The 23,432-nt window shown below is 42.2% G+C and overlaps 1 protein-coding gene across 5 annotated transcripts in view; it reads right to left on the bottom strand.

Moving 5' to 3' along the window:
• The window catches only part of LOC118122678 (peripheral-type benzodiazepine receptor-associated protein 1), a 65,592-nt gene that overhangs the window by 4,329 nt on the left and 37,831 nt on the right, over positions 1–23,432 (bottom strand). The window contains exons 8-32 of one of the 5 annotated variants that reach the window (XM_035179551.2): positions 21,788–21,871; positions 21,581–21,670; positions 21,256–21,378; positions 21,076–21,180; positions 20,798–20,848; positions 19,656–19,676; positions 18,087–18,270; positions 17,353–17,457; positions 16,735–16,940; positions 13,977–14,083; positions 13,775–13,884; positions 12,817–13,698; positions 11,391–11,542; positions 10,800–11,279; positions 10,301–10,708; positions 9,132–9,287; positions 8,051–8,863; positions 6,619–6,718; positions 4,658–4,800; positions 4,068–4,236; positions 3,136–3,204; positions 2,439–2,486; positions 1,577–1,701; positions 1,412–1,483; positions 298–417 (exon numbers count right to left, since the gene is read on the bottom strand). In XM_035179551.2, the coding sequence (XP_035035442.2) occupies positions 298–417; positions 1,412–1,483; positions 1,577–1,701; positions 2,439–2,486; positions 3,136–3,204; positions 4,068–4,236; positions 4,658–4,800; positions 6,619–6,718; positions 8,051–8,863; positions 9,132–9,287; positions 10,301–10,708; positions 10,800–11,279; positions 11,391–11,542; positions 12,817–13,698; positions 13,775–13,884; positions 13,977–14,083; positions 16,735–16,940; positions 17,353–17,457; positions 18,087–18,270; positions 19,656–19,676; positions 20,798–20,848; positions 21,076–21,180; positions 21,256–21,378; positions 21,581–21,670; positions 21,788–21,871 (4,923 nt within the window). Of the gene's footprint in view, positions 1–297; positions 418–1,411; positions 1,484–1,576; positions 1,702–2,438; positions 2,487–3,135; positions 3,205–4,067; positions 4,237–4,657; positions 4,801–6,618; positions 6,719–8,050; positions 8,864–9,131; positions 9,288–10,300; positions 10,709–10,799; positions 11,280–11,390; positions 11,543–12,816; positions 13,699–13,774; positions 13,885–13,976; positions 14,084–16,734; positions 16,941–17,352; positions 17,458–18,086; positions 18,271–19,655; positions 19,677–20,070; positions 20,104–20,797; positions 20,849–21,075; positions 21,181–21,255; positions 21,379–21,580; positions 21,671–21,787; positions 21,872–23,432 lie in introns of all 5 variants that reach the window. The other 4 variants (XM_035179554.2, XM_047343651.1, XM_035179553.2 and 1 more) reach the window with 4 other exon arrangements.

Genomic DNA, 23,432 nt, shown 5'->3' with positions numbered 1-23,432 from the left:
AATGGACCATTGAGCAGCTGCAGTTCTGTTTGAAAACACTTACAATCAAGTCTCAAAGTGCACACTTCGTTTGTGCTTCTGTACAAGGCCATGCAGGAATCAGTGTGGCAGAGGAAATGCGACAGGGCAAAATTAAAGAAACAGAACAGAAAATGATAGAATGCAGTCACTAGAAATACAAGTGATGGAAAAATAAAGTTAAATATACTTTTTTATGTCAGTGAACATGACACATTATGTAAGAGGAGGACGTCCACAGTTCCATATCCAGCAGCGTGTAGTTATAGACAGAAGTACCTGTGATTCTTTCTTGGATTCTGTTGCAGGCTGAGCAGAGAGAGGTTCTGCTGGACCGTCTTCTGGTAAAGCCTGCAGGAAGTTGGACGGGACCAAGCCTCTGTGTCCATTCAAATCTCCCTGCAGAAAAAATGTATCAGATTTAAAGACGTATATCTTGAATGAATATATATATATATATATATATAATTAATGTATAGTGTGTGTATGCTGCACATATATAACACTATATTCTTTAATATATAATGTCTATATTGTGTCCATGTATATTTCGAGTATTTTCCATACTCATCGTGCTGGATCTCTTTTGCACAAAGATTTTCACTATTTACTTTGCCTAGTGCAGTGCCCGTTCTAAACCTGCCTGTTTGGAATGGGCTGTTTTCTTAGTCTGTGGTGATGCTGGTTGCAGTTTTCTTTCTGAACTGCTCCAGGACCACAGAACCCTGAAGCTGCAGCACTGCTGCACAAAGAGCTGTTCACCTGTTTATTTAAAGCCCAGTGAAGCTCGACTCATTACGCAGAACCAAGAACTGGACAATCAGTTGTTGTTGCTGTTGTTGTGAATGTGCTGTTATCATGAACGACAACAACACTTACGCTAATGAGTCCCAGCCGCCAATGCTAAAGAGTCCTGGTGCGCTGTTCATTCAAAGCTTATTAATATTGAACGTATCACATGTCTAAATCGCACCAAATCTGACCCTGCACTTCCATGTGCCCTTAACAATGCACATGCCGAACGTGAAGCAGATAAGACAAAAAAGAAAACAGTTCTTGAGATATGCGAGCCTCATACACACAGATATTTCTATAATTATTAGATAGATAATGTTAATAGTGTCAATTATCTTTGATGTCATCTCTGAAACTTACTTAATTTATTTTATTTGTATTATTTCATCCAGTTAGTTCTACACCTGTTGCTGTAAAGTAAGACCAGGAAAGTCAGATCTTGTCTTGTGTTAATGTGTTTTATAGAGAAACCGCTCTTGCACACAGGAATGAAATGTATGAAAATTTCTCAGTCTTTTCAACAATGACAAAATTGATTGGATTTTTTGAAGTGAAGTACAAAGACTATAACTACTAAAAAAGACATGTTAATACTCACGTAGAAGAAGCCATCTTCATCCATGTCCCCAAACACATGTATGACGTCTCCTGCACTGAAGGTCAGCTCAGCCTGAACAGAAACAGAAAAGATGATGAACAAAAACCACCACTAAACACACAGCATGTTCCCTCCAATAAAAACATGAGCCTGTGTAAGCCTGACCTCTATGTCAGTGTTGGGGGAGCTCTCTCGTGGGTCATAATCAAAGATGGCGACCATCCTGCGAGCTCCTGGGGCTGCGCTCCCTGCAGCTGCAGCAACAGCAGCAGCAGCAGACTGGCTGGGATCTGTCAGTCGAACAGAGAGGGACAAACAATTCAGTTTAATAATGAGAGGAGTGAGATGTCTCTGCAATCCCAGTCAGCTCATCGTGCCTGCATGTCCAACTCACTCAGCCTCATGCTAAGCTGAGGAAAAGTCACAGCACTGCAGTCAAACAGAAAAATAAAGACAACAGGAAGTTAGCACAGAGTCGTAGCAGCCGGAGCTGTGCTGCTGTTTCAAACATCATTCAGAGGAAACATTTGTCAGGAGCTGAGGAGTGAACTCTTTCCTTCGCTGTTAGTGTAGATGAAGACAAAAAGTAAATATTTGATTAAACTTAAACTGTGAAATGAAAAGAGGAGTTAGCAGTAGAAACTGTTTGACATTTATAACTGGGGGTAAACAAAGAGCTTAGGGATACTACAAAAGTTGGGGTTGAATTTATTCTCCTCTCAAGAAAAACATTATGTCTTTCCCATATTTTAACAATATCCATCCCAGATGAAAAAGTCGATATTTGTCAGTATACCCCGAATTAATCAAACAGTTCCTCATGAGGATGTTTAAAGGTGAGTTGTGATGTTATCAGCAACTACAACACAGTTCATGTGATCATAACCATTAAAAATAACCATAAGGCCACAAAATGTACAGAAATGATCCAGTAGACACATGCTGGCCTCCAGTGGACAGTGGTGGCGGTCGTTCGAACATGCAGGGACAAACAGAGAGGCAGAAGGTCAAAGGGCTAACCACAAACCTTGGCTGGAGGAGTCTACGCTCTCCTCCCAGAGTGCTGCAGACTCCACTGGAAGAGACGTGGTGGGGGGGGGGGGGAAGAGCATGAGCATCAAATTGCAGCAATGGTAGAAAATACACATTAGACCTCAAAAGCCAGAATCTGAAGTTAAAGTACGTCTCGGAGTCACAGATGGAGATCAGAGGGGATGGACGAGTGATTTTCAGGTTTATGTGATCATGTAATGCATTTGGGACAGAGCAGCAGAACACTGGCAAAATGACTGTTGGGAGAGATTATCGTTCAATAAGCGACACGCTGCCACGTTCTGCTGCTCTGCCTTCTGTGTATTACATGAACAGCCAATGGAAGCTGACCAGAGGGACTCAGTACTCATGCATGTGCAGTGTAACAGTTGTGAAGATGTTGCACAAACGTTAACAAAATCATAAAATGTTAGCCTGCTACCCTGAGTAACCCGAGGTAGCAAGAAGAAGGCCTTAAAATATAGAATATGAAACTATTGTAAAGGGAGAACTATTCACGATGGTAATATTTGACTATAACTGATTTTATTACAACAGCAGCTGACCTTAAATTCCCCCTCACTGAAAAACCAATAGCTACATTGAAATAGACATAAAGACAAGCAAACCAGAAAACCAGAGAGGAGCAGAAAGGATGACGGTGGGAAGCTGCAATCTGCAGCCAGACACACCTTTCTTGGATCGCCTCGGTTTCGGTGGTGGAACAGGGCGGCGTGGAAGCTGTGCGTGTGTGCGAGTGCCTTTATGGAGTTTTAGACAGGAAAACCAAAAAAAAAAACAACAACCAAAAAGAAACACAGAGGTGCAATTTTTGAGATAAGCAGACACCAGACAAAATAGACAATGAGAAGCCAAAGTGGAGAGCAATTCAAAAATGACAACCAGCGAGCAGCAGTGAGAACAAGTGGAAGTGAACAGGTTAAACCATCTGCAAATATCGCTCTGGGTTGAAAGCTGGAAACAGAAGCAAAGTGAATGCTGGATTTTACTGGGTGTCTCACTGCGACTCACCACAGGCAAACACTTTGTGATAAATGTATTCTTTAGAGACCTGCATTTAAATGCAGTCACTGAGAATATGTAGATGGTTATGATTTTCTTAATAGCAACACAGTGAACAAGAATCCATGAAAGCAAAAAAGAATGTCTTTAGAGAAGATTTTGGTTCCATTTTATAAACTGAATCTGATCTGAGACATGTGTTTGTGCCTCCGGCTGGGTCAAGTGGTCTCAGAGTTTTACCTTCATGTCCTATCGTAAGAAAAACAGTTATATTTTCCTCCTATGGACTGCAGGCAAAAATATGCCAACATGTGTCAATAAATCACAGGTAAATATCAAGTCCATATTTTACAACAGTGGATTCTGCTACACATGTGCTGCTATTTTCACTTGCCACTTAAACATGAACAGTGGTGATGTTATGGGTAAAACATTCACCTACAACAAGAACGCCCAAATATACTCATTTCCAAGTGTAACACATCAAATATCACATGACACAATTACAGTATGTGTACAGTTGACAGAGAATTTGGTCTGAAATCTGCTGACAAACACATCTTCAGGTAGCTGCTAAATCTTTGACTGGCAGTGAACATACCTATCTTCTCCATGGAAGCGGCTGTGGACAGGAAGCCCTGCTGCAGGAGCTGTTCCCGGGTCTCCTCGTCCTCCACCTGGATCTCAGACACCATGTTACACGGCACATAACCCAGACGACCAGCGGACTCCCCTTGGTAGAACCCGTCTGCGTCTTTATCTCCGTAAACCTGAGAAAAGGAGTGTATAGACGTATGAATCAAAAAATAATGGGGGAAGCACCTTTTCCACTGGTCAAAAACCCCACTAACATCTGGCTTTTGTCTTGGCTCTGGATCGGATCTGCAGTGATGGAAACGTGACATCGCGGGAAGCAGTCAATCGCCTTTTTTAGGGAGTTTACCCACGTTTAAAAGCCTGCGTATACCAGCTAGTCTTGGTGTAAAAGAGGTGTGTAAGTGTGTAACTGTAATGTTTGCGCTTTCAAAGGACAGTTTACAGTAATGTTCAAAAATGTCTTGTGAGAGATCCATTACACATATTTATTGTCCCTACAGTCTGCATACTAAACCCTGGGCATACTTTAGTCTTTCTGTTACAGTGAACCTGTCAAGGTTGCTGTGTGTGGTGTGTGAGCAGTGAAGGACATACTTTGATGATCTGTCCTTCAGTGAAGGGCAGCTCCTCCTCAGCAGCATCAGGATTGGGTGACATGGAGGTGGGATCATAAGGGAAGAGGGCCACAAAGATGCGTATGTCACCGTCTCCTTTGACCTTTGTTGAATCGACCCCACCTGCGTGTGTACACACACGCACACACACACACACACACACACACACACACACACACACACACACACACACACACACACACACACACACACACACACACACACACACACACACACACACACACACACACACACACACACACACAAACAGGATTAAGACACAGTGTTAAACCGACATAGATCTGAGCTTTCACACACATCTCTCCTTTTGATTAGAGACTGACAATGTTGTGAGCATTGGTTATGTAACTATCACGATACTAAATCAGTTACTTCTTACAAGTATGTATTTAAGAGGATCAACTTGATTCTTATAAGAAATAAAATTGTATGAAGAAACAAATAGTCAATCAATTAATCAACAGCAAATACATCAGCCACTATTTTTATAATCCAATAGTCGTTTTGGTAATTTTCTTTTAGGAAAAATAGCTGGTTCTCAAATGGGATGATTTGATAATGTCTTTGATGTACATGAGAATATTTTTGTATGTTGAACAAAACATATTTAAAGATGTGGCACTGGGCTGATGAATCAAGAACTGATTCTGCAAATTAATCAATAATGAGAATGATTATTACTCGCAGCCATTATTTTACTTAAACATTTGTTTTTATGCAATTCATTTCCTCTTCTTGTTTGTTCGTATGCTGCTATTTTAACTTTGTTTCTCTATAATTCAACTGTTTCGATTATTTCAATGCATCGGATCCTTTGCAAAGGAGCCATGCATGGCTTGCAACGAGTTCTGCAAAAAGTACAGCCAGTGCGCCCCACCCCCACCGCCCACCAGCAGCAGTACAGCACAGGCATGTCCTTAAAACAGGTAATCAAGCTAAACCACTGATCCTAAGCTGTGTGAGCCGTTTGAAAAAAACGTGCACTCGTTCATGATCTGAAGCCACCGAGCAACAGAGGAAACATTGTGGGTCAACCTCTCACTCCGATCTGACAACACAGCTACAAGCCACCATATAAAAATAATAACAAAATTATCAAAATGTGCTTTTATTACATTCCATGTCACAGATCATGCACAGCAACATATAAATGTGACTTGTAGCGCTGCCTACATCAGAGCAGACGTGAGGCATGACACCAGTGTGACTAAAGGCATTACAACTGTAACCTGTTTGACAGTGAGACAAATTTGAAGAGCTGTAGTGAGACTTTAAGCTGCACTAAAGAGACGTGTTCTCTATCTCATTATAGAGAATCAGCCCATCTGTGGCAAGAGTCACGGCCGACAACACACTTTCACATCCTCACTGATTCTCTAGTCGATAGCGCAGAACTTCTGCCTGCTCCCTTCCTCTATCTGTGTGCACATGTAACACTTGTGCACTGGTCTGTGTTGTCAATAGAAACGTTTATTGAAGGAGTGTGCAGTCTGTGTCATTCAGACAAATGAGGAGAGGCAAGTGAAGGAACATGTTGAGAGAGGAAGAGAAAAAGAGAGAGGCGCTTGCACGTTCACACCGCAGCCTAGTTCTCTGCTTGCTAATCGAGGTTACTATTTTAATGTCTGTCACTTCCTCCTGTCATGACAAGCCACTTTGGGTTAAGCTGGTTCTCAGCTTAGCAGGCTCTCTCCCACTTCTCCACTGCAGCTACAGCACCTCCTCCTCTCTGACAACCCCCCCCTTCCTCACTCTTCCTACACAAGGTGCTAATCTCACTGCCATCATGTGAGACAAGGGGGTGGAGGCTTTACAACGGAGAGCACAGGTGTGTCAGCATCGCCTCATACATTTCAACTGCATTTGACAAACAACACACAGAGCAACACAGGAGGAGGAAAAGAGCAAAGCATATCTGACCTTTCAATTGCTTGGCCTGCAAGCATGCTGGTTTAGAGGAGGGCTCAGCCTGGCCCCCCCACGATGGACCTGCCACAGCTGGAGGGACTTGGCCGGGCTCCTGTTAAACATAGAGAAAAATAAACAGGTCAAAGGGAAAAAAATGTATTCTCAAACAGAAACACAGATTTTTAGGGAGGAGAGGACACCTCAGGGGTTCAGAGGAAAATGAGTGTAGCTGTTAATTTTTTCAAGACAATATTTCAATATCTATGCTTTAAGTAGTTATGATGTACTGAGCTCTTACGTATATCAATACTTGAGATCATCAACAAATGCAAAAAACACTGGGTTTTCTAACATCCTACTGTTTCAACATTAACATGTTCCGTTTTTTGCATTGTAACCTCAGCAGATTCAGACACACATCAATGCACATTCACTGTGATGCCTGGGCCGCTCTGGGTGCATTTGCAGCGTGTGATGGCTGCTTCGCTGATCTGCTGTTGTTCACACCAGGAGCGTGTCTGCTGTGTACCTGCTGCGGAGCTGCTACACCCACCCCACGTTTTACATGGCCATAAATTAAATAATTTTTTATATGATGTCATTGTACAAGTTGTTTTGACAAAAATAATTGTTAAGAAGTTTTTGGTCAATTATAATTAACAGCAATACGAATAATAAGTAGATTAAAAAATACATACAGATATCTGTCTTCACTTTTCAGGTTTCCAGGGTTGAGCAAATTTTCTTATTTATATTAGGAGCAAGACGTTAATTAACATACATGCCAAGAGAACTGTATTTAGATGTGTCTGGGTTTAGTATCTGCTTAAATGCTGTGTGTTGCTTTGGGATTGTTTTCCTCTTTCCAATGGCTAGAGTGCTTTTACTTTGAAACGGGTACAGGAAGTGTTGCAGATATTTATGTTTGAGACATATTGATTTGATGATTGAAACGTTAGAGGAGCAGCGTCTAACGCAGGCAGTGTGGCTGCTCTAGCGTGATAATGGAAGCCGAAATGAAAAGCCAGAAGTTTTGCTCATGCATCCAGTGAGGCCCAGGCATAAGGAAGCACTAACTAGTTTAGGACAAAAGATTAGTGGTTTTCAAGGAGAATAGAGGATAATGTGACGGTGGTGTGAATTAGTGCAGTCAGATAGAGGGAGATCAGATTCAGTTATGCATAGATTGTAGCAGAATTAGAAATCTGAAGAAAGACAGTATTGATGAACTGGTTCAGATGTTTATCAGTGACTCTGGCCCCATGTTAAAATACTGTGTGGTGTTTGCTTTTTAAGACAAAACTACCTGACCTCCCTCTGTGCACTGCAGTTATGATAAAGGAAAGTAAGTATGGTTATTTTTCTACTGAGTGCTGGGGGACTGTCCACTATGGGTTAGATCCACACAGCTACAGGGAGAGAGGAGTGGGCTGGGACAACACACCCATTGTGGCTGGCCTGCAGAGACATTTACAGGTGGATCAGTCTTCAGCTCACGGCGGAGAGGAGGCCTGCCGTGCTCCGTCTGAGCCCCTTCCACCCACCACTCGGAGCTCATCTGCTCCATCGCCACCTCCCCAGGACCGTACTTCGCGGGCTCCTCACTATCATCTGTGCCGTACTCCAAGTCAATCTCCGCCGCACGACCAGCAGGTGACTTAACAGTCCGTCCTGTTTTGCTGACTGGGTAGGGTCTTTGCGGGGGAGGGCCATGGCTGAGGTTGCCTGCTGCAGCACCAGTCCTCTGACTCCTCAACATGGCCTCCCTCCTAAGGCGGTCCCCTAGCCCTTTTAGCAGCGATTTCTCTCTGCTGACCCGCCTGCTGGTCGGACCCTCGTATAAACTCTCTTCTTCTTCAGGATAACTGATGGTGTCCACTGTGTCTGCGTAGCGCACCCTGTGCTGCATCCTAGGCTTCACCTGCGAGGGTCCGTGTCTGAGTAAAGGCTCTTTGGTTAGGGATCTTGGATCCCTGTTGAAGTGGTGATGGTTAGGGGGAACATTCGGGCGTGGGTTGGGTTGATGTTGGTGATGCTGGGGGGCATGACGGAGGCGCTCTGAGTCTCTCTGGTGAACGTGGCTGGGCCTGGGCCGAGGTTGACTGCGGCGGGTTAAAGGATCCTCTTGACTACTGTCGTCTTCCTCTGTCAGCTCAGGAATGCTGAACAGCTGCTTGCTGGTGTTGACCTGTGGGGGCAACTTCAGGATCCTCTCAACAACATCCTCATCACTGTCCGAAGGCTCCCAATTGCAAGACTGCAAGGGCCACAGGTCAAAGCAAGCAAGAGTGGGTTGGTGAAGGTAATAATCAATATCATATTGTTCAGTGAAAATAACGGTGGAGATAAAACAGATGACAACCCGGTCATGCAAATAAAAGAGAAAAGAAAGAAGAAAAAATCAAACACATGAGGAATATGACAACAGAAAACAAGGCCACAATGAAAATGTATGTGTGCATGGCAGTGAAGAAGCAGAATTTATAAAAAAAAAAGCAGAACACAGCGTGCACTCATTCCTTTACCCTGTTAGCGCGAACTGTATATCCCCGTGCCTGTGATTCTCCAAGGTGGTCAGAATAGAAATCCTCCTCCTCCTCCTCCAGGATGTCGGACAGGTCTGATCGGCTGTTGTCTGCATTGTAGTCACTGGGAGGTTCCACAAGCCCTCTGCCATAACTCTGTAAATACGATATGTGAACACCATCCAGTGAGAATTTATTTAGTGAATTTATCTTTATCTTTTAAATTCTTTCTTGATCACTTTCAATGTTTATAGTAGTGTATAACAAGAGATCTGAAAAGGAACATTTCAATTAACAAACTGTTGCTTTCTGCTCTAAGATTTGTTTGTGCAACAACCCTGTCGAAGTTCCCCAACCAATAAAATGCCAGGTGTAGTGTTGACCCTGGTCAACCAATGAAATGAATGCAATGATCCCTGCCTCGTTGCGGGCGAGTTCGCTTTACTTCAGAGCGTTGCATGCGGGCGGTAACTCTTTAACCGGGTTCCTCCACTCCCGCCCTCCACTGCTTTATTATATTGACTTCCCCTTTCTTTCTCTATGACTTTTGGAATAAAAGGAGGGCGGGAGTGGATGAACCTATGGGATGAACCCGGTTTTGCATCATGTATTGTCTCCATGAAATTAATGTGACAGGCTGCATTACAAGCACCAAATAACTTGTCAACTAAAAAAGTATCATTTAAAGGGGAAATGATTTTCATAAGCTGAATCAGGCTTTAAGCCCAGTGCTAATCTTTATCATATTGCTGCAATGAATGTGACTTCTGAAATCAGCGGATTCCTGCTGTACTATATACCCTTCCTTCAAATCTGAAAGCTTAGACTCACTCATGACCACTACTGGACATTATGACATTTCCTCAGGTCAGCAGCTGCTCAAATGACTGAACATAATCAAGACAGATAAAGGACAAACTGTTCGAGGCTCTAGAAGAAATCATCAACTTTATATGTGGATTATTTGATGTACTTTCGATCCTACACCTTTTGCCGTATAAAACTACTAGTGCGGGTGAAATCGACAACATCTAGACCAAATGATCTTCCTACTTTCAGACAAGCTCTCAGTTGTGATCAGACTCAGCTGTACCTACAGCACATACTACATTTATCTTTCTAGGGATGAGTCGACTATTTTGAAGTAATAGCTGATTGTCAGGACTGACCTGCTGCCTCCCGCTGTACACCGGCTCCTGGTCCTGTCTCAGGAACTCTTCGATAGACACCAGGCGGGTATTCTCCTGCTCCTCCTCTACCTCTGACTCCAGTGGGGAAGTGCTGAGAGGTCGGTGGACGTTTGTGTCCTGAGGGTTAAGGAGGTGTGTGATCGGGGCTTTGGGTGGGGTAGGGATGCGCTCATGGATGCCGAGCTTGGCACTGGGGTCCTCGATGAAGTCTGTGATGGATGGGAAAGGACGTATCGTTCCAGGGCTGTTGGTGTCTCTGCGCTGCTCCAACATTGCTGCTGCTGCTGCTGTCATTGGTGCTTGTGCAGGTGCTGGTACTGCTACTGGAGATAGTTGAGGTGCTGAGGTTGTGGGGGAGGTCACATTAACCTGGAAAGGAGAAAGAGTCTGTGCAGCATGAAATAATGTATTTATTTACTTAATTATTGTAGAAAATAAAACACTTGCATTCTCTTCTAGACAATAGAGTGAGGATTACCACTGGAATGATGGAGGGGACGACTGGTGATGTGGTCTCACACACGGCTAAGGCAGCAGCAGATGAGGGGTTGGCCCAGGCCTTCACATATGAGGCAGATGAGAGAAGGTCTTCTGAGTGGAGAGCAGTAGGAAAGTTGGCAGCAGCCTCCACTGTGAGGCCAGTGTAGTGTGTGTCTGATGGCAAGGTGCTGGGCAGCACAGAGACTTTGGCAGCAGAGTTCATGTAGGACTGCGGTGAGGGCAGGTTACTGGGACCTACAGGGGCACAGGGCAGAGGGGGTGGCACAGCTGGGGCGGTGATAGCTGGGCCCGCCATGATGGCAACCAGCTTGGAGGGCACATTGACTGGCAAAGAGTCACAGGACTCGCCATGGGCAGACATTGTGCGGACAGTGAGCTCCTGTGCTGCCTGCAGGGACTGGATCTGAGAGGGCCCCAGCAGGGCACTGCCTGCTGTTGGGGAAGACACCTCCAGCACCTTTGGATAAGAGAACGACAGGTACACAGGTCAAATTTTCCACGTGAAGTTGAAATGATCAAACTCAGCTTCATCTTATAGAAAACTTAAGACGGATAAAACCCTTCTTACCTTTTTCTTATCAGCATATATGGTGTATCCAGTGACACGGACTCCGTTGGAGGTCCCGGTAGCATCTATAGTGACTGGCAGCCAGCTGATGAGGGCGATCCCCGGAGAGGGGCCGTGCTCCAGCTGTACGTCCAGAGGAGCATCAGGTGGACCTGCAGGGGTGGAAGGCATCACACAAGGGAAAGCAAAAGATACAAAAAGCATGATTTTATATTAATATATGATGAAGTGAATTGCTCATACTGAAAATACAAAGTTTGGGATTAGAATTAATGATCACAAAGAGCACATGTTTTTAACAAGGAAACTGCTGTCTACTCCACTCTACAGGGACACTAGGAAATTCAGAAACCATATACCTGAGTCCCCAGTGTGTGGGCATGGAACTTAAGCACATTTGAATGAATGTTTAGAGAAATTCAATTTACATCTCATAAATATACATCTTAAAGGCCTACGGTGCCTCAAACTGACAAAAAGATTGAAATTACTCCTACACAGTCTTCAGCAAAACACCACAACCTCAAACTGAGCAGATCTTTGTTTCTTCGAGCCAGAAGACAATTTTAGGTCAGTGCTTTTTAAGAAGGGTGGAAAAATATCAATCAAATGGAAAAGATGCACAGAAAATAACCAGTAGTTACGATAATACAAGCCAGTTGGTGCAGTAGAAAAATGAACTCTGACATGACCGATCAAATCGGATATTTCCCTTTCGTTTTCAAGCAATGCATTCTGTGCCAAGGTGCCCTGGTGTTAATATAAAGGCAATGTGAGTCAGAGCAGCTAATAAAAGCAGTTCTCATGAATTAATTGATGACCTTGTGTTGGGAGGTAGAGACTCGACACGACTTAAGATGAAACATCTTCATTTGCACATCAAGATACAAGACACTGGGTTAACAAGCACTGTAGCTCTGAGAAGTAACTGTGCTGCTGTACTTCATCAAAGGTTCAGTGAGATTATGTGAAGAGCTGGACTCTAGGAACTGTGTAGCTATGGGAGGAGTTAGCACACTGGTCCCTGACATAAATGGTGAATGAGTTATTAATACAACATACACACTGGAGTGTTTTGCGAATTAAATCATAACGAAAATGTTATTATACACATTTTTGATTTTTGCAGTACTTAGCTCATTGTACCCAATCCATAGTTTTTTTTAGATCCAGCCATTTTATTGTTCTTCTTTGTAGTAGATATATCTGATTCACACATCCTTTAACAATAGTGCCCTTTCAGAATACAACACTGATAGTAAAATGTGTGTATCTGAATGACCTGATGGAATAAGCCATTTTCATTACTTTTATCAAATTAAAATGTTTGATTTAATTTTTAGTTGACAAAAATAGTAACAAAATGAATACATATAACTTCTTCTTCAGAGAGCCTTTGATAATATAGAAAATACTTAATCCTGACCTGCCATCAGTGTGCTGAAGGTGATTGTAGTGTTTCTGTGTTCACGTCGCTCCACAGGTAACTCCCAAGGTGTGCGGTGCGGCCGCGCCTCCACTTTGACGGTGTAGTGCAGGCTGGGCAAGAGGTTATTGAGGCACAGTGAGTAGCAGCCAGCCTTCACCAGCTCACACTCCTCCTCATTCAAGGACACAATGTGCACATAGTTACTGTTGCTGGGCAGCCAGGTCAGGTTGGCAGAGGTGGCGGTGATCCTCTCCATACGCAGCTGTGTGGGCGCCACACAAACGTCCCGACCGACCAGCATGCTGCAGCGCAGCTGGTCTGACGGGCCCTTCTCTGTCAGGCTCTGCACTGACACACGGTAGGCCTTGAGGTTTATGTCCAGCCGCTCCAGCACTGCTTTGGTCTGGGAACCGAAGGGCACATTGATCCGCAGCTCCTGGTCCACATACACGTTATAGCTCCACACATTGCCCCACCCAGCCGGCACCAGCGGTGGATCCCAGCCAATGATGATGCTCTTGGCGAGCTGCTTGATGAGGGTAAGCTTACGTGGGTAAGGCACAATGTCCACTCCCACCTCCTCCAAATCCAAGTCCAGGCCGTTGGTGAGGGGGGCTGGGACAGCCAAGGCTGATGCTGAATCTGTGGGGGCTGAGGCAGGGCCAGGGCCAGAGGGAGCAGGTGCCTCTGTCCTTTCTGAGGTGCTGGCGCCGAGGTGGATGTGATGCTGGTGGCTGGCACTGTGCAGGCTGCTGTCTAGCAGGGAGTTATGGGTCATGTCCCCTGTCTCTGGATGGTGACTGCTCATGACGTCGTCGTCCGATACACGCTCCACAAAGTTAGAGGGGACCAGCCCTCTTCGTCCGTCCATCAGCTCGCCTGATAGGGACCACAGTAAACAAGTGAATTCCACGAACAGACAGGAGCATGAAAACAAATTAGACTGCGGATTTACCTTCATAGAAGCCATCGTCATCCATGTCTCCATACACATAGATGTACTCTCCAGCAGTAAGTGGTAGCTCCACTTCAGGGTTGTCATTGGGGCCATCATAAGGATTATAGCTGTTTAAAGTTAAATGTTTAATTAAATTATTTTCTTCACACATCAGCAAACTGTGGATGTAGTGACTTGACCTCCTCAGTATAAAGCTCACCTATATCTTGCAATGAAAACCTGAAGTTTTGCTGCTCCTCTGCTGGCTGTGTAAGGTGCTGGGGCCACGTCAATGTCTAACTCCTCTACTTCACTGGCAGTGTCCACCTGAGAACAACAAGTACAGACCAATGAATCACTGATAAACTTGATACATTTTATTTCAGTGAAAAGTAAAAGTACATAAATGGTTGTGAAATGGCTTGAATAAAGCATCTGACAACCAGTACACCTAGCGAAAACGAATGAAGTATAATACCACAGTCCTTGGTTATAATGTTCTTATATGTTGTATCTTAATGTTATCACCTCAGCCAAGGAGGTTATGTTTTCATTGCTGTTTCTTTGTCTGATAGCAAGATTAGCAAAAACGTTGGATGAGAAAGGTATCTGTCAAAGAAGAACCCATTACATTTTGGAGTGGATTCTATTAATGTTGCAGATCCAGGAAATGTTTTCACATTATTTAACATTGTGAGATTTTCCTACGTTTTTGTGAATTTCACAAGAAATAATACAGACATTTTTAGACATATATAGACATTTTAGAGTATTAACATCAATGTTAATCAGTTTGCAGAAAATAACATATGTCAACACATGTATATGCAATAAGTTTATAATGTGGCCAATTAGCCTTGGAGTGGCCGTCTACTTAAAGGTGCTTTAGAGTCATTGATTCTGCAGTATGACCATTTTACAGGCTTGTATTACATCACACAGGGAAGAGTCTCCTTCATTGATATAGAGGGATTATCCAAAAATAAAAATACATCTGGACACCACAGTGGGCAATAACAGACTTTATGTAGCTGTAGTTTAATGTAGGTATATGTGTTGCTCTAAATTTTAACACCAAGATTTTAATTTTTACTACAAATTAAATATTGGTTCTTAATACCATTTATCAACCTCCTTGATTACCAATAATGAGTATCTGTAATGTTACCGAAAAGCCATACTGGTCGACCCCATACTTCCTGGTTTTATATCATCTGCCTGTGTTAACTTTAATTAATTCAGAGGATACATGCTGGCTACCTTTGTGAAACGTTTCTCGGCAATGTCAGCAAATTTGGGATTGGATGAGTTTGGATTTTACACATATGAACTGTTAACTTGAAAGGCCATGAGGTAAAGTCCATGACGGTCATTATCTTAAACAGTAAATTATTCAAATTTTTTGGGGGGACGTTAAATCTGACTGAAGAACAGAACAAAATATATTGAATGTAAATACAAAACTAGCTGTAAGTCACAATAAATTACTGCTCGTGTAAAAATATAATATTTGTATTATATAATGAATACAATTAGTCACTGTTGCTGGTAGAATCATAATCACACCTGATGCAGAGTAAGAATTCCATTCATACCCACGACACATAATACAATAGGAGAGCCTGTATATTTATAGCTCCCTGGGAAAACCTTTTTAAGGATAATGACTTACAACTACTACTGTATAACCTTTATAATCCACGGTGGCCAGAGGATTATTTCACTAAAAATGAGCTTTGCAGAACTGTGTGCAGACGAGTGACGAGATGAAAAGATCACCAACCTGTCTGCTATGCAAGACCAGAGACTGACTCTTTGGAGACATGGCACAATTAAAAGACTAAATCCTGGCAGCAGATCCAAATTATTTCTCCTATATATAAGCAAAGGGGGCTCTAGTGTATTCAGCTGTAGTCTGTGAGACTACTCGCGTGAGATGACAGAGAGGGTTAAGGAGGGCTTTTTAATCCATTAAATCCAAACAAGCAATGTGCTCGTGCATAGCTGTCTTGGTAATCTTGATGAGTGATCTGCCTGTCTATGCTCGCACAAAGAAAGCAGACATGTTTGCGAGTAGGAGTCCCGCATAAAGGATACATTTAATACATACATACATCTAACACTAACCAACAAATCAAACGTTGGACAAAAGCAAACCATTCTGGACAACAGTTATCCAGAGGTTTCAAATGTCAAAGCAATATTAGTTTCAGTTTGAAAATGGTCAGTTCAAGCCATGATAACAAACTGTATTAGTTTAGGTGACTTCTGTTTTAGCGGTGTTAAACAGTGCAATAAGTATATAACAACAATAACAGTAATAACTGCATGCAGTGTAAGTCAACTTAACCAGAAGCGGCAGTGTTAACGACAATCATTATGGTAAAACATTGTTGATCCATTGTATTTAAGTATAATACAATAAATAATACGATAATTCTTCCACCAGCAAATAAACATTTAATTTATAGTTTGAGAAATAAGACTGTAACAGTGACTACATTTACATGGACACCAATATTCTGACTATTGACCTTATTCAGTACAAGACATAATTTTCATTATGGTGTTTACATGAGTTGCTCATAAATGTATTCATAAATATTTCTGTTTATATGTTACAGAGACTCATTACATCTTAGTTTGATTGTTACTTATTGGGTATGACCTTATTTGGGTTGAGGTTATCAGAAAATGCTGTTTAAATTGCATAATCCACTCAATATCGGAATATTGGTGACCATGTAAATTTAGTAACGTTCAAGTCAACAGGGATTCACAATTTTAGGTCAAACTAAAACTGTTATTTGTGCTTTAAGGTGTTTTTTTAGTTCTTTGTATGTCTGCTTATCTTCTTTTTAAATTTACGACACCAGCCTACGCTTAAAAAAAAGCCTTTAGGCAACAAAAAAATCTGATCCAAGTGTAGAAATAAATAACAAGAACAAAAAAATAAATAGAAATTCTGCGGGTTGTACCTCATGTGTTGGGCTTGATTTGTGCGGACTGAGGTGGGAATCAGACTTGGGGGTGAGGTGTGTGGTCTCTGACTTGCTGTGGGAAGAGCCTGACTTGCTGACGCTGATGGTGGGCAGCTCTCGATGCTTGGTGACAGGCGAGCGCTCCACCCTGGACAGCCCTGCGGCGTGAGGGGTGGCCCCCATCCGCAGTGCAGCCGCCACATCTAGCAGGAGACAGAGGGGAAGAGGAAAATACATAATCCATGACTTTAGCAAACACCTCCAGCCCTCTCACTGGTTAACCTGCTTGAATCCGTGAGCAGCTAGGTGGGTGAGGTCACTGGTTGACATGCAGGAGGCTCAAGGTTGAACCTGGCTGATTAAACAGTGGAGGGTAAAATCCTGTCTCCATCTGTCTGAGGTCAGAGGTCATGCTAAGTTGTGGCAACGTGTGTCACACCAGCACTGTTAACGGGCTTAACTGGTTCCGCGGTCCACACACATTTCCCCGACCCTCATGTGATGGCGAGCAATACACACAAGCTCTGTTACAGTGTTGGACGGTGTAGGTGGGATGACGGGTTAGAACATGCCGTGCCCAACACATATTATGGGTAACAGAGACAGAGAGCATACCGAGCGGATCATTACCCTCGGGGCAGGAGAGAGTGTCACCTCCCTCGAGACTCCAGAAGGCTATTTCACCCAGAGACACCATATCCCATGAGCCATCAGTGCAGTCTAAAACACATGAACAGTGTAGGAGAAAGAGGTTGGATACACACAGTAGGAAAGGTATAGACTACTGTAGATTTGCACTGTTGTTATGTTTAGCTTTGGATGGGATTGTGTTATAATGGATATTTATAAAACCTTTCTTGTTTTGGGACATCTTTTGTGCATGAAAGTCAAAACACGTACACACACACATACACGTGAAATGAAATGAAAGCAATTGTGCTTAATCTATTTTACTGATTATTTTACAAAATTAAAATACACTTACACTGTGATCATTTTTGAAATTATTTGATGTGCCCTTAGGTTTTAGAAGGAAACTACGAAGTCAATAATAAAATATCCCTGTAAATAACACAAAAACGCTTAAACCTGAAAAGACACATTCCTGATGGAACAGTTAAAGGATTTGGATGCTTTTGTCCATGTGAGGACTGATGCTGTTGGGCTGTGTTTGATTCTAAAGCCATGCTCTTTATCCAGGACTCTGTAAGTCCCAAGATTATCTTTGGAACTGAAACAATCCAATTATTAAACACTATAGAAGTTAAATTAAACTTAGCCAATGATTTAGGTTGCTTCCTTTTCACCTGGTTGTCACAACAGTACATATCCGTGGTGGCATGGCTCACCTCGCTCAGTCGTCAGGCCCACCCCGTTGGTCAGAAGAGAGAGGTTGGCTGGGTTGTGGAGGAGGGGAGAGCCGGCCAGATCCACCTTCGACGCCTGCAGTCGAAACTTCTCCAGCTCCTGGGACAGCAAGCCGAACTGTTCGCTCTGGCTGCGACATTTATCCTCCAGGTCTCGCACCTTTGACTACACATGAGGCGTAACAAACACACGGTGAACAGATACAGACAAAGTAGAAACATCCATCTTTCCACACTATTACATAGGATATAATCAATATGTGATCATGAATATATTTCAGTGGTAACTGTATGATAAAGTGCAATAATTAAAATTTATTCTGTGCCTGTGTTTAAAGTGAATTTATCCTTATGATACAATCACAAATAGTTTACAGTATTACATGACATGTGGAGGGATCTGACCACTTGAGAATAAAATTAATTAATCTTGTTTATAAATTGTAAAATGTCATGTAGAAACATTTTGTTGCCATTTACTTGTTCCATTTCTAACTAGGAAAACCGTTTATAATCATTCATGTACATGTCAAATTCCAGATCAGATTTTACACCTTTATGGTTATTTTTATAATATAAACACACGGTTTATAATATTAAACTATTACATTCAGAGGTTAGGGTTCTGCAAGACAAACAGCTGTTACTAAAACACACTTTACAGCTGCAAACACACATGGAAAGCAGAACTCAGACTCAAAGGGAAGAAGATGGGAGGGAAACAGAGGCAGGTAGTTTTCTGCTAAGATGTGAAACAGCAGTAAAAACAGAGCTGGAAAGTAACATAGGTTGTGAGAAGTTGCACATTATGCTTCTGCTTTACATGGCAATCACTTTAACAAAGTGACAGCAGACAGCAGTGTTATTTGCCAGAACACTACAGAGGTTGGCTTCACTGAATGTCTTTATGCGGCGGATTTCACTTCCGGTTGTGGTGGGAGTTTCCTGGCAGCCTGATCTGACAAAGGCCTCTGTACGAAACTGTCTAAGCAACATTTCCTGTTAGCTCTCACCTACGCAAACCAGAGCCTGCAGTCAACTGTATTCTGGTGACGCTGGGCTGAAGTGGTGATGAGAACTAAAACACTAAGAAATATCGCCTACAGACCTCAAATTAATACTTGGCTATGTGCCAGATTTACGGAAAAGTCAATTCTACTTTACTGAAAGAAGAGCAAAAAACAATCCAGCATGACGACCATGGTGAACGTGCTCAGTGCAGCTGGAAGCGGTAACTGTGCCACAGCTGTAACACTGTTATCTGGACTGGTGTGAATGACCCAATTTACTCTACATTAAACCTAAAAAACTGCCTTATAATTGGCTTCAATGACCACAAACATTTATGAAAGACTGCAGGTAAAGCCGTTCCAATATATGTATATTTACATGTCACAAATGTTGTAAAAACCTGGTTAAGATCTATAAACGTTTTGTATTCAAATAAAAGGAAGAGGGATTTTCTGGTTCTATCTACAGGGGCTAGGGAAGGCTTTGTGGCACATACATAATTTGGCAGAGGAGGTCAAGCAGGCTAAAGGTTAACAGTACCTGCATGCAGTCCAGTGTACTCTGGTTAGCAAAGAGATAACACAAAGCGCAAAGGTAAACACATGCTTGAATCTGGGACAGAAAACAATAAATATTAATAAAGTAGAAACACAGCAGTCTGAGTCCAGGACGATGAGAAAACCCCTGTCAGGAGGCCGTGTCACCAGAATGTCTCTTGGTCTTCAGTAGCCAACACCTGCCTTCTGCATGAACACACATATTCCTTATAATCTTCAAAGAAATGGTTTAAACAGACTGAGAGAGGTTGTGTGTCGACTTGGTGACAAAGCTCAGACTATTGGAGGCAAAGAGACTTTCTCCTGTGACGCTCTGGGGTTAAACTGAGAGAAGGAAAGTGAGTGAAACAAAGCAAGTGGAAGGAAACAAGCAGTTACAAGGAGCAGCTATACTCTACCAGCTCCCTCCGCAACACAAGCTGAGTCAAATCCTAAAATGAAATACACACTTCTTTTAGGAACAAATAAGGAAATATTGAGCACAAACCGCAGATATATTCAGTCATCAACACAGCCATCAACTGTGGATGATGATATGTGATGAAAGGAGTTCTTGCTGTTGGCTCTTTAGTCTTTTACTTTTTTTTTCAGTTTTAAATTAAATCAGAACGAGACCGACTGTCTGCACTCATTTTAAATACATGATGTGTTACACTTACACTGAGAGCAAACACAAAAGTCCCACAATAGCAGAGCAGCCATCTGTTCAAACGGTTTTCCAGGCCCTTCAGTGCTACAAAAATACAAGTATTTTCTGCCACAGCTTCTTCGCCAGGTGTTTAGATAAGCAGAAACAGCTCATTGCACTGTATGTCCCCACCGCTTCTGCTGCAATGTAATGTCTTTTGTGTACTTTAATTGTCAACTATTACTAATAATCATATTCTTTTGGTTTGGTGTAAAGAAGATAAGAAACACCTTTAATGAATAGTTATAAGTTTCACTCTTTTGTGTGACTTTACAAAAACTCTGGAAGCTTTGATTCTTATTTTGGCAACTCATTCTAAAGTGCTGGAAGCCTCTCAAGCTTTAATGTATCGTGATAGAAGCACTGCATGGTATAAAACAACATTTATTTGCTTTTCTCCTTTGATGGGTAGCCACAGTGGTGTAATATAAACTCACCTCCAGCATCTGTACCACTCCCTCATGCTCCCTCTTGGCAAATAACTGAGCCTGATGATTAAAAAGATATTAAAGTCAGTGTAATGTTGGTTATTTGCTCATAAAAGCCTAGTTCATAGCACGGCAAGAATAGTCAGCACTTTATAGGTGCCCAGAGGTTGCCTCCTGCTGGACAAACCCCCCATTTCTCATAATATGGTTGAAATTAACCAAAGGGTCATAAGTGCTTCACTTGAGCAAGAAAAAAATTTCTGTTAAAGATGGAGAAAGGTTCTTACCCGCTGTAACCGTTTGATTTCATCCTGTTTGAACTTAAGGATAGCCAGTGCCTGCTCATGTTCCAATTCCAGCTGCTGCCTTCGCTCGGCGACCTCTCGCATATGCTATTCGGGGAAAATAAATATGATCAGAATACAGTTTTTACAAGTAGCATGGTGAGGATCGGACCCGCTCTGTACCTGAAGGACCTGCTCTAGGTTCTCCAGTTTGGCACGGAGTCTCTGGTTCTCCTCGAGAACTGAATTGTGTTGAGCAGTCACTTCAGAGAGATCTTCCCTCAGCTCCTCATTCTCAGCCCGAGTCTTGAGAAACAACAGTGGGTTAGATGACCGGATTACTTTAAGGAACATTTTTCAGTTTACACTAAAACTAAATTAAGCTGAAAGTTGTTCACAATCTCTTAAATTATATCATTGCAATATATTATCACTGCATCCCCAAATTTCAGCTTTGTTGGATAAACAAGACATTGGATGGAGTTCGGCAGGGTGGGGAGACACTGACCTGGTCGAGCAGCTGTGCCTTCCTCCTGAGGAGATCTGCCTCCTCCTTTAGTTGCTCATTTTCGCCTCGCTCATCCTCAAGCTGGCTCTCCTATGAAGAAAGCACAAGTTCAGATAAAAATGAACTCTCAAATCATCACTACGTCCACTATAATAACCAGCCACACAGCACATTAGAGGGAAATACCAGAGGAAGAAGATTGCTTACCAAATCCAGACATCTCTTCTGTCGCTTCTTTACTTCATGCTCGAGGTTTTCACATTCTTTTCTCTTCTTGCTCAGCTCACTTTCCTGAACCAACAATGATAACAAAGCAAAGATAGTTACATTTAATTCATATTTTCAAATCTGTCCCTGGCTCGAAAAACAACATCTAGTTCTTTACACGGTTTTAAAAAGAGCTATCCCTCAAAGAGCAGGACACATACTGTATAAAGGCAAAATCATGAGGAACAATATATAATATAATGGCACATGATCTGCATTTACATTCAGCAATGCTTAATACATTGGCTTTAGTTTCCATATTGACCTCTGACACACATCAATGAGGTATTACAAAGCTTAGCATCCTTTAATTATTCTAAATGCAGCTTACATGCAGGACCAGCATAGGAGAAATCAGCTTATTTCAGCATGGCCACAGGACCTTAATCAAGTATTACCACTGGGACTGTACGGGGGGAAGCAACAGAACAGACAGGCTAATTGCAAACCACCTGCAGGAAAGACATTTTACTCTCACCACTGATGACACATTAAGACAATAACGATAATTAAACTGCAATCTGTGTTCTTATTCGTTTGCCTGTGAATCTGTCACAGCTTTAAAGACCTGAATAATGTGAATCAAGTAAAGATGTTCTGTAGTATCGTCAAACTATGACTGTGAAGGTAAACTGGAATTTACCATTTAACACAGACACTCACTTAACTGTTCACTTATTGTGACTACAACTTATTATATATTTTTTTACAGATATTGATTGTCAAGTTCACCAAACCGACCTATAGGATGTTTTTTTCTGATACACATTGTTCCCAGTCAATGTTCTTGATTGCAACTGAAAAGACAATGGAAATTTAAAACATGGAGGCACATGGGGTCGTGTTTTAAGGTTAAACAGCATGTTTGATAGCTCGCTAGCTACCATTAGACAAACATGTTGGCGTCCGTGCTTCCCACCCTGAGCGTGATGTCAGAGAGAATAAAGTCTATATTAAGAGAGTACTATCTTTTATGGGTCTTTCAAAAATCAGCAAGGTTGAAATTGTTTTATGAGGATGCAGGTGACATCTTCACACTGAAATCTGGTGTGTAAACTGGAGTAAGAGTCTAACAGCCATGCTACTAAATGCTGCACTTATAGTGGGCACTGTGGCTAACATAGTCATTGGTGACAAAGATCCATCCACTTGGCACCATGAATGTTTATATTTGTATAGAAATCTGTCCAAACATTGTTGAGATATTTCAGTCTGGACCAAACCAACCAACCCTAGCAGCTAAAAATATTACTTGGATGCTTTGTGGGCTAATTTCAGCTCAGTGTTTACTCAGCTGATGGGCTTTGTCCTATATTGTATCTCATTAAACTCATCTAAGAAATCCCATTGTCTGAGATCCCACTTTTCTCCGTGACTCAGTCATGCTCGAGGAAAGATAGCTAGTTAATCTATGATGTAAGTTTGAGATCCTCTTAACAAACCAAAGATTTAAAAAAAAAACACAGTCAAGCTATTTTCAGCATTCTTTGTTAAACTAAAATGACAAAGTTTTAATGAATTGGGGTACTCCTTGTCCAGTCATGTTGTGTATTCAATGTAAAAGTCTAGAATCGCCAGCCATCAG

This window comes from Hippoglossus stenolepis, chromosome 15, assembly GCF_022539355.2.
Source record: "Hippoglossus stenolepis isolate QCI-W04-F060 chromosome 15, HSTE1.2, whole genome shotgun sequence".
Taxonomy (NCBI): Eukaryota; Metazoa; Chordata; class Actinopteri; order Pleuronectiformes; family Pleuronectidae; genus Hippoglossus; species Hippoglossus stenolepis.
The sequence above is the reverse complement of the archived record's forward strand: the minus strand, read 5'-3'. Positions and strand labels throughout refer to the sequence as shown.